Source organism: Nanorana parkeri, unplaced genomic scaffold (genome assembly GCF_000935625.1).
Source record: "Nanorana parkeri isolate BGI_ZX_2015 unplaced genomic scaffold, ASM93562v1 scaffold17, whole genome shotgun sequence".
NCBI lineage: Eukaryota > Metazoa > Chordata > Amphibia > Anura > Dicroglossidae > Nanorana > Nanorana parkeri.
In genome coordinates, this window is record NW_017306285.1 from 2,373,222 (window position 1) to 2,382,956 (window position 9,735).

A 9,735-nucleotide genomic window follows, 5' to 3' on the forward strand; every position below is an offset into this window, starting at 1 on the left:
ATGCAGAAAACTACAGGAGGGGGCGGAGACAGGGCCAGTTTCCCTGCACAAGGAGAGAGCAGCAGTGACCAGTCTTTATTACAGGAGGGGGCGGAGACAAGACCAGTCACCCTTCACAAGGAGAGAGCAGCAGTGACCGGTCTTTATTACAGGAGGGGGGTGGAGACCAGACCAGGCCAGACACCCCGCACAAGGAGAGAGATTGTGGTGGGTGACACGGGGAGATTCCGCCAAAAAGAGAACCTTTCACTTTGCCCTTAAGTGACAGATTCCCTTTGATAAGGACCTGTCAGGACAGCTGTAGGGATGCTGGTATGTTATGTTAGACATCAGTGACTCGCTTAGCAGAAAAGAAAGGATGACAATGACAGACCCAGATTGTGAACCTTGAAGAACAAATGAGCAAATTTGGGGTGCCATTCAAATGAATGGCAATGCACCTCCCACACCCGAACGTGCGGTAGGTGCGATTAAGTTCTTTTTTTTTTAAATCCACCAGGTCTCCTTATCTTACCTTAGGAGAGCTGGAGTGGATCCTCAGCCTGGGGTCCAGTGTGGGCTGCTGTGCTGTGACAGAGCTCCATCCATATGTGCATTGCTTGTACAGCTCTCTTGCGCGCCCTGTTGAGGTGGCGGGAGCCAGAATGTGACGTCACTCCGGTGCAGGCACCTCCACAGGACACGCGAGGGAGCTGTACTCAATGCATGGAGCTCCCTCGCGGCCATACTTCCAGCCCACCTCAAGCTGACACTCAGCACCGCGCAGCATATTTTGAATGACTGCTCGGCGTGAGAACTGGCAGCGCTGCGCTAGGGGAGGCCGGGGAGCCTCTCACCTAGAAAAGTGGAAAGCACGCGGCAACCCACTGAACATGGAATCGCGACCCACTTTTGGGTCACGACCCACCAGTTGAGAATCAAGGGGTTAGAAGAAATGTGGTGGGGGCAAGAGGGACAAAAGGTTTTGGGTCCAAAGGAGGGCCAGTTGTGAAGGAAAGAGGGGGCGGGGGGGGAGGGGGGTGTAGGACGGGAATCTGGGCACAAAGCAGAACAGTTGTGGAAGAAAGGGCTGACCCGTTTGGGACAATATAAAGAGGCACAGTGAAATGTGAGTGGAAGAGACGGATGGAAAGGTTTGGGTCCAGAATAAGGACGGGTTGTGGAGGACAGAGGAACAGGGAAGTTGGTGGGACAGAACTTTGAGCCAGACAGAGGGCCAGATGGATTTTGTCCACATGGAGAAGAGTTGTGGAAAAATAGGGGGTCCGTGGAATGGGTCCAAAAAGGGTCAGATGGGCGTCCACATAAAAAGAAAACAAGGGCAGACATGGTACATGCATCTGAGTCCAGAAGGTACAATGGGAGCGGAGACCTTGGCCAGAGAGCTTGCAATCATTTCAAGTCGTGTCTGTGCAGGAGGAAAGTGTGTCACCTAGAAGATGACTGCTGCCTGAGGAATCCTAGGCATCTCATTATCAGTCACCGACCATTAATGACCCAGATCTGTCTCTTCAACCTTCTTCCTGCAGTGCAGCTTGTACACCAGGAACAGGAAACTCTTCTACCGCTGACACGTGGAAAAAAAAAAGTTTATGTGTGATGTAAAAAGTCTGATCCCTCCTTCCCTCCCTACCAGCCAGCCTGCGTGGGGGCTACAGAAAAGTCGCAAAGTTCCAGCTCCAGTCAACTAGCAAGAGGAGGACTTGGCATATCTGGGGGAGCTTGGTGGGAAAATGCTTCTCTGGGCTAGTGTGGGTTAAATACCCCCTTGTCCTTCTGGATGGCCACCAAAGGGGGCAAAAATGGCTACAAGAGTGATGTGGACTTGCTGTTAAAAGACGAACAGTTACAGAGCCCTCCTAGGAGCCCCCAGCATGGAGATCGGACCAAGAAGCCCAGCGGGGACCAGCACTGGTCGGAGTAAGTGGATACATCAGGATGAGTGATCTGGTGCAGGCTGTGCAACGTAGTGGGGTGCATGGAATTGCTGGGGGTGGAACTATAAGTGCCAGCAATGCATGCTTATCGTGGTGTGCTGGGGTGGAACTATAAGTGCCAGCATGCTTATCATCGTGTGCTGGGGTGGAACTATAAGTGCCAGCATGCTTATCATCGTGTGCTGGGGTGGAACTATAAGTGCCAGCATGCTTATCATCGTGTGCTGGGGTGGAACTATAAGTGCCAGCATGCTTATCATCGTGTGCTGGGGTGGAACTATAAGTGCCAGCATGCTTATCATCGTGTGCTGGGGTGGAACTATAAGTGCCAGCATGCTTATCATCGTGTGCTGGGGTGGAACTATAAGTGCCAGCATGCTTATCATCGTGTGCTGGGGTGGAACTATAAGTGCCAGCATGCTTATCATCGTGTGCTGGGGTGGAACTATAAGTGCCAGCATGCTTATCATCGTGTGCTGGGGTGGAACTATAAGTGCCAGCATGCTTATCATCGTGTGCTGGGGTGGAACTATAAGTGCCAGCATGCTTATCATCGTGTGCTGGGGTGGAACTATAAGTGCCAGCATGCTTATCATCGTGTGCTGGGGTGGAACTATAAGTGCCAGCATGCTTATCATCGTGTGCTGGGGTGGAACTATAAGTGCCAGCATGCTTATCATCGTGTGCTGGGGTGGAACTATAAGTGCCAGCATGCTTATCATCGTGTGCTGGGGTGGAACTATAAGTGCCAGCATGCTTATCATCGTGTGCTGGGGTGGAACTATAAGTGCCAGCATGCTTATCATCGTGTGCTGGGGTGGAACTATAAGTGCCAGCATGCTTATCATCGTGTGCTGGGGTGGAACTATAAGTGCCAGCATGCTTATCATCGTGTGCTGGGGTGGAACTATAAGTGCCAGCATGCTTATCATCGTGTGCTGGGGTGGAACTATAAGTGCCAGCATGCTTATCATCGTGTGCTGGGGTGGAACTATAAGTGCCAGCATGCTTATCATCGTGTGCTGGGGTGGAACTATAAGTGCCAGCATGCTTATCATCGTGTGCTGGGGTGGAACTATAAGTGCCAGCATGCTTATCATCGTGTGCTGGGGTGGAACTATAAGTGCCAGCATGCTTATCATCGTGTGCTGGGGTGGAACTATAAGTGCCAGCATGCTTATCATCGTGTGCTGGGGTGGAACTATAAGTGCCAGCATGCTTATCATCGTGTGCTGGGGTGGAACTATAAGTGCCAGCATGCTTATCATCGTGTGCTGGGGTGGAACTATAAGTGCCAGCATGCTTATCATCGTGTGCTGGGGTGGAACTATAAGTGCCAGCATGCTTATCATCGTGTGCTGGGGTGGAACTATAAGTGCCAGCATGCTTATCATCGTGTGCTGGGGTGGAACTATAAGTGCCAGCATGCTTATCATCGTGTGCTGGGGTGGAACTATAAGTGCCAGCATGCTTATCATCGTGTGCTGGGGTGGAACTATAAGTGCCAGCATGCTTATCATCGTGTGCTGGGGTGGAACTATAAGTGCCAGCATGCTTATCATCGTGTGCTGGGGTGGAACTATAAGTGCCAGCATGCTTATCATCGTGTGCTGGGGTGGAACTATAAGTGCCAGCATGCTTATCATCGTGTGCTGGGGTGGAACTATAAGTGCCAGCATGCTTATCATCGTGTGCTGGGGTGGAACTATAAGTGCCAGCATGCTTATCATCGTGTGCTGGGGTGGAACTATAAGTGCCAGCATGCTTATCATGGTGTGTTGGGGCTTGTATTGCAGGGATGGAACTATAAGTGCCAGCAGGCTTATCATGGTGTGCTGGGGGTGGAACTACAAGTGCCAGCAGGCTTATCATGGTGTGCTGGGGCTTGTATTGCTGGGATGGAACTACAAGTGCCAGCAGAGCTCCCAGAGTGTGCAGGAGCTTTTATTTTTAGGTTAAACTACATGTCTATGTGTTTCTTAGGGTGCACTGGGGCTTGTATTGCTGAGGTGGAACTGCAAGACCCAGCAAGCCTTTCTGGGTGTGCTGGGCTTGTATTGCTGTAATGGAACTACAAGAGCCAGCAAACCTTTCTGGGTGTGCTGGGCTTGTATTGCTGAGGTGGAACTGCAAGACTCAGTAGATCCCCAGGGTGGCTTTTACTTCTAGGGCAAACTACATCTCTCAATTTGTTTCTCAGGGAGTGCTGGGGCTTGTATTGCTGAGGTGGAACTACAAGACCCAGCACGCCTCTCAGGGTGTGCAGGGCTTGTATTGCCAAGGTTTTGACTACAAGAGATAGCAAGCCTCTCGGGGTGCTTGGGTTTGTATTGCTGAGGTGGAACTACAAGACCCAGCAAGCCTCTCAGGCTGTTCTGGGACTTGTAATGCTGTGGTGGAACTACAAGACCCAGCAAATCTCTCAGGGTGCTTGGGGATGTATTGCTCAGGTGGAACTACAAGACCCAGTAGACATTCCAGGGTGTGCTGGGACTTGTAATCCTGAGGTTGGAACTACAAGTCCCAGCATAACACCACAAGCGTCATCTTAACATTCAGTGTCTGCTGTGATTTGTAGTTACAGTGTATTTAGAGTTCCAGAACTGGATTTGACCTAAATATTTACTTTGGGCCCTTGTGGTTTATTGATCTCCATGTTTTACAACACTGGAAGGAGATTTGTGGTCACAGAGCATCCAGGGCACTTGTTTTTTAAGGAAGACTGGTAAAGTCCATGTAAAGAAGGACGGTGAAAGTGACAGCATAGAAAGGATTCAGCTGACAAGATTTATGGCGGGATCAACAGCTAGGTTTTCTTTTACATTTATTGAACAGATGCAGCAAAAGGCTTTCAAAAGGGAGCAAATGGAAGGAGTTTATGAGAGCAGCATGGAGGGTGCCTGGCTGTCATGCTGACTTCTTGCTTCAGTACTGTCACAAGAATGCCTATTAGGAATGTCCATTATCTACAGTACATGGTGTGTCCAGATTAGTGACTCCTACTCCAAGCCGCCCTTCTCCTACCATTCTCCTACTCCAAGCCGCCCTTCTCCTACCATTCTCCTACTCCAAGCCGCCCTTCTCCTACCATTCTCCTACTCCAAGACGCCCTTCTCCTCTGTGCTATCCTTCTCCTACTCCATGCTGCCCTTCTCCTACCATTCTCCTCCTCCAAGCCGCCCTTCTCCTCTGGGCTACCATTCTCCTACTCCATGCTGCCCTTCTCCTCTCCTCTGGGCCACCCTTCTCTACTCCAAGCCGCCCTCCTCCTACCATTCTCCTTCTCGTACTCCAAGCCGCCCTTCTCCTCTGGGCTACCATTCTCCTACTCCATGCTGCCCTTCTCCTCTCCTCTGGGCCACCCTTCTCTACTCCAAGCCGCCCTCCTCCTACCATTCTCCTTCTCGTACTCCAAGCCGCCCTTCTCCTCTGGGCTACCATTCTCCTACTCCATGCTGCCCTTCTCCTCTCCTCTGGGCCACCCTTCTCTACTCCAAGCCGCCCTCCTCCTACCATTCTCCTTCTCGTACTCCAAGCCGCCCTTCTCCTCTGGGCTACCATTCTCCTACTCCATGCTGCCCTTCTCCTCTCCTCTGGGCCACCCTTCTCTACTCCAAGCCGCCCTCCTCCTACCATTCTCCTTCTCGTACTCCAAGCCGCCCTTCTCCTCTGGGCTACCATTCTCCTACTCCATGCTGCCCTTCTCCTCTCCTCTGGGCCACCCTTCTCTACTCCAAGCCGCCCTCCTCCTACCATTCTCCTTCTCGTACTCCAAGCCGCCCTTCTCCTCTGGGCTACCATTCTCCTACTCCATGCTGCCCTTCTCCTCTCCTCTGGGCCACCCTTCTCTACTCCAAGCCGCCCTCCTCCTACCATTCTCCTTCTCGTACTCCAAGCCGCCCTTCTCCTCTGGGCTACCATTCTCCTACTCCATGCTGCCCTTCTCCTCTCCTCTGGGCCACCCTTCTCTACTCCAAGCCGCCCTCCTCCTACCATTCTCCTTCTCGTACTCCAAGCCGCCCTTCTCCTCTGGGCTACCATTCTCCTACTCCATGCTGCCCTTCTCCTCTCCTCTGGGCCACCCTTCTCTACTCCAAGCCGCCCTCCTCCTACCATTCTCCTTCTCGTACTCCAAGCCGCCCTTCTCCTCTGGGCTACCATTCTCCTACTCCATGCTGCCCTTCTCCTCTCCTCTGGGCCACCCTTCTCTACTCCAAGCCGCCCTCCTCCTACCATTCTCCTTCTCGTACTCCAAGCCGCCCTTCTCCTCTGGGCTACCATTCTCCTACTCCATGCTGCCCTTCTCCTCTCCTCTGGGCCACCCTTCTCTACTCCAAGCCGCCCTCCTCCTACCATTCTCCTTCTCGTACTCCAAGCCGCCCTTCTCCTCTGGGCTACCATTCTCCTACTCCATGCTGCCCTTCTCCTCTCCTCTGGGCCACCCTTCTCTACTCCAAGCCGCCCTCCTCCTACCATTCTCCTTCTCGTACTCCAAGCCGCCCTTCTCCTCTGGGCTACCATTCTCCTACTCCATGCTGCCCTTCTCCTCTCCTCTGGGCCACCCTTCTCTACTCCAAGCCGCCCTCCTCCTACCATTCTCCTTCTCGTACTCCAAGCCGCCCTTCTCCTCTGGGCTACCATTCTCCTACTCCATGCTGCCCTTCTCCTCTCCTCTGGGCCACCCTTCTCTACTCCAAGCCGCCCTCCTCCTACCATTCTCCTTCTCGTACTCCAAGCCGCCCTTCTCCTCTGGGCTACCATTCTCCTACTCCATGCTGCCCTTCTCCTCTCCTCTGGGCCACCCTTCTCTACTCCAAGCCGCCCTCCTCCTACCATTCTCCTTCTCCTCCACTCCTCTGGGCTACCATTCTCCTTCTCCTACTCCATGCTGCCCTTCTCCTACCATTCTCATTCTCCAAGCCGCCCTTCTCCTACCATTCTCCTTCTCCTCCACTCCTCTGGGCTACCATTCTCCTTCTCCGACTCCATGCTGCCCTTCTCCTCTCCTCTGGGCCACCCTTCTCCTCCTCTCCTCTGGGCTACCATTCTCCTTCTCCTACTCCATGCTGCTTTTCTCCTCCCCAGCTGTGCTCCCCTTCTCCACAACTCTATGCTCTCTTCTCCTCTTCCCAGCTGTGCTCCCCTTCTCCACAACTCTATGCTTCCCTTCTACTCTTCTAGCCAGCTGTGCTCCCCTTCTCTACAACTCTATGCTGCCCTTCTACTCTTCTAGCCAGCTGTGCTCCCCTTCTCTACAACTCTATGCTGCCCTTCTACTCTTCTAACCAGCTGTGCTCCCCTTCTCTACAACTCTATGCTGCCCTTCTACTCTTCTAACCAGCTGTGCTCCCCTTCTCTACAACTCTATGCTGCCCTTCTACTCTTCTAGCCAGCTGTGCTCCCCTTCTCTACAACTCTATGCTGCCCTTCTACTCTTCTAGCCAGCTGTGCTCCCCTTCTCCACAACTCTATGCTTCCCTTCTCCCCAGCTGTGCTCCCCTTCTCCACAACTCTATGCTGCCCCTTTTCCACTTCCTCCTGCTCCCCTCTTCTGTGCTCCTCTTCTCCTTTTCCATCCTCTCTGTAGACATTTGCTAGCCCATTCAAAGGCACATTACAGTTGAAAAGAAAATATTCATGGAAAGGAACAGTAAGCACCTAAAATCCTTGTTTTTGTTTTCCTGCGCCCTCACCTGTAATTGATAAAATTGGTGACAGGGTCTCTTTATAGGAAACCTGTGCCATGCGAATGACATGGTCTGCTGCTAATGCTCTCTACATTGTAGTTACCTGGCTGTCTCTGGGTTCCCAGGTGTGCAGCCGGTGAAGTGTGACAGGACTCCTGATCCGCTTACTTGTTTTGGGTCAATTATTGCAACGTAGAAGAACATGGATCAGCATGACAGCCAGGCCGCCAACATTGTCCGCAGATTCTGCGTTTATTTTTCTCAGCACAGCAGATATTTCATTCTCTTGTTTTGGAGACAAAGAGGAAAGATAAAATCAAATGTGTTGGGTAGAATTTGGCCGCCAGTTGGCAACCGCAAATATCAGTCCACGGCACGATAATTGGCGGATTAGAATGGTGGTGTTCCGTGCTATGTTCTGCGCCCCTGCCAGCGGCTCTCTCTTTATTTTTGTAATAACAATCGGCTCCTGAAATGATTTCCTCTGGATCCCTTCCAAGAAGCATTGCCTGCTGAAATAATACACCTCCGGTACTGGCTGTGCACACCTGGGACAAGAAAAAAGGCTCCATATATGAAGCAGAACTGTCTGTGGTGCCTAGAGAGGCCAATCAGGTGCACAGGATAGACCAAAGAGACACCAGAAAGATCTGGTGACTGCATTAGTTTTTCTTTTTTCAAGATTCGCACTTTATTTTCACCTGGTATTCCTGCAAATAACACTTAGGGCTTCAATCAGAAAAGTTGTGCAGCCATTCGCACAGCACCTGCACCCCCCGGATGACTCGTCAGCACCACTGTTGTGCAAGTTACATCCTGGGCAGAACTTAGTATTTATTTCCAATGCTCCTCGGCGCCAACTAGTGGCCATAATGTAGTACTGCATGCCCCCAAACATATATTAAGAGTATTCATTTTGGCATTAATCGGCCAAAAAAGAACAATTACAGCTTTTCCCAGGGTGAAGGGTCCTGCAGATTGTTCACAGCAGACCCCATAGAGTGGAGTTTTGCTCTATGAGTTATATTTTATACATCGTACTTATATGAAATGTGTCATTGGAATACTGACGTCCTGGTCCCTCTGTTTGCAGATGCGAGGCTCGGGTCTGGATGTTCACACTGCTGGCGGGAACGTGCTTCCTGTACTGCGCCCGCTCCAGTTTGCCTATCTGCGCCGTGTCCATGAGTGAGCAGTTTGGGTGGAACAAGAAGCAGACCGGATTAGCTCTGAGCAGCTTCTTCTGGGGGTACTGCCTGACGCAGATCGCCGGAGGTCATCTGAGCGACAAGTGAGTAGCTAGAGGTGGAAACCCCGAAACAAAAGCCATCTGTGTGCACTTTGCCCTGCCAGCAGTGGCCTGGCACTGTAGGGGTGACCTTATGGCCACGGGTATTTGTTGTGCTCGCTGTTGCTTGCAGAAATTTCCCACCGTGATGGAAACTCTTGACTTTAGCGACCGGTTTTCTTTAAAGGGGCGAACCCGAATGGTTGCTGAATCTTTTCAATTCTCAGATGTGAGGGTCACCCTGCCCTCTTCCTGCTGTAAAGTGTCTGTCTTCCTTCTCCAGAGTCGGCGGGGAAAGGGTCCTCCTCGTGTCTGCTCTACTATGGGGGCTCATCACCATTGCCACCCCTCTGGCCGCCCATGCCACCACAGCGTCTCTCCACCTGGTCAGCTTTCTGCGCTTCCTAATGGGACTATTACAAGGTGAGACCCGGGCAGATAGGACTTTATGGGTTATGGTAAAGGGGCCCATTCAATGCACACCGTAAAGCAAACCTTCCCATATTTTCATCATGTCCAGGACTAAGGAAGGCATCTGCTCCACGGCTCTGTATGAATCAATGTCTAAAGCACTAGGGGCCCCAGATAGTCACATGTAGGGCAAAGTAACAGGTTTTTTTAATAGGCCACCACCCCCATCCATTGATACTTACCTTGGTCTTGCTTCCCCATTGCTCTGTTCATCTGACGAAGCCTTGGGAAATTCCCAGGCATGGGAGAGTATTCTCCCCCTTAAGCCCTAAATGCTGTGCTTGGGTCTGGGCAGCCAATCGCTCCGTAACAGTCTGTGTTGTACACATGTTTCTGAAAGGTGAATGAAGAG

At 51.8% G+C, this 9,735-nt stretch overlaps 1 protein-coding gene across 1 annotated transcript in view; it reads left to right on the forward strand.

Annotated features, from left to right (window-relative positions):
* Positions 1-1,695: 1,695 nt before the first annotated feature.
* SLC17A9 (solute carrier family 17 member 9) overlaps positions 1,696-9,735 on the forward strand; it is a 19,122-nt gene continuing 11,082 nt past the window's right edge. The window contains exons 1-3 of the mRNA XM_018559848.1: positions 1,696-1,920; positions 8,718-8,915; positions 9,196-9,335. Coding sequence (XP_018415350.1) covers positions 1,781-1,920; positions 8,718-8,915; positions 9,196-9,335 — 478 coding nt within the window. The 5' untranslated portion in view covers positions 1,696-1,780. The remainder of the gene's footprint in view (positions 1,921-8,717; positions 8,916-9,195; positions 9,336-9,735) is intronic.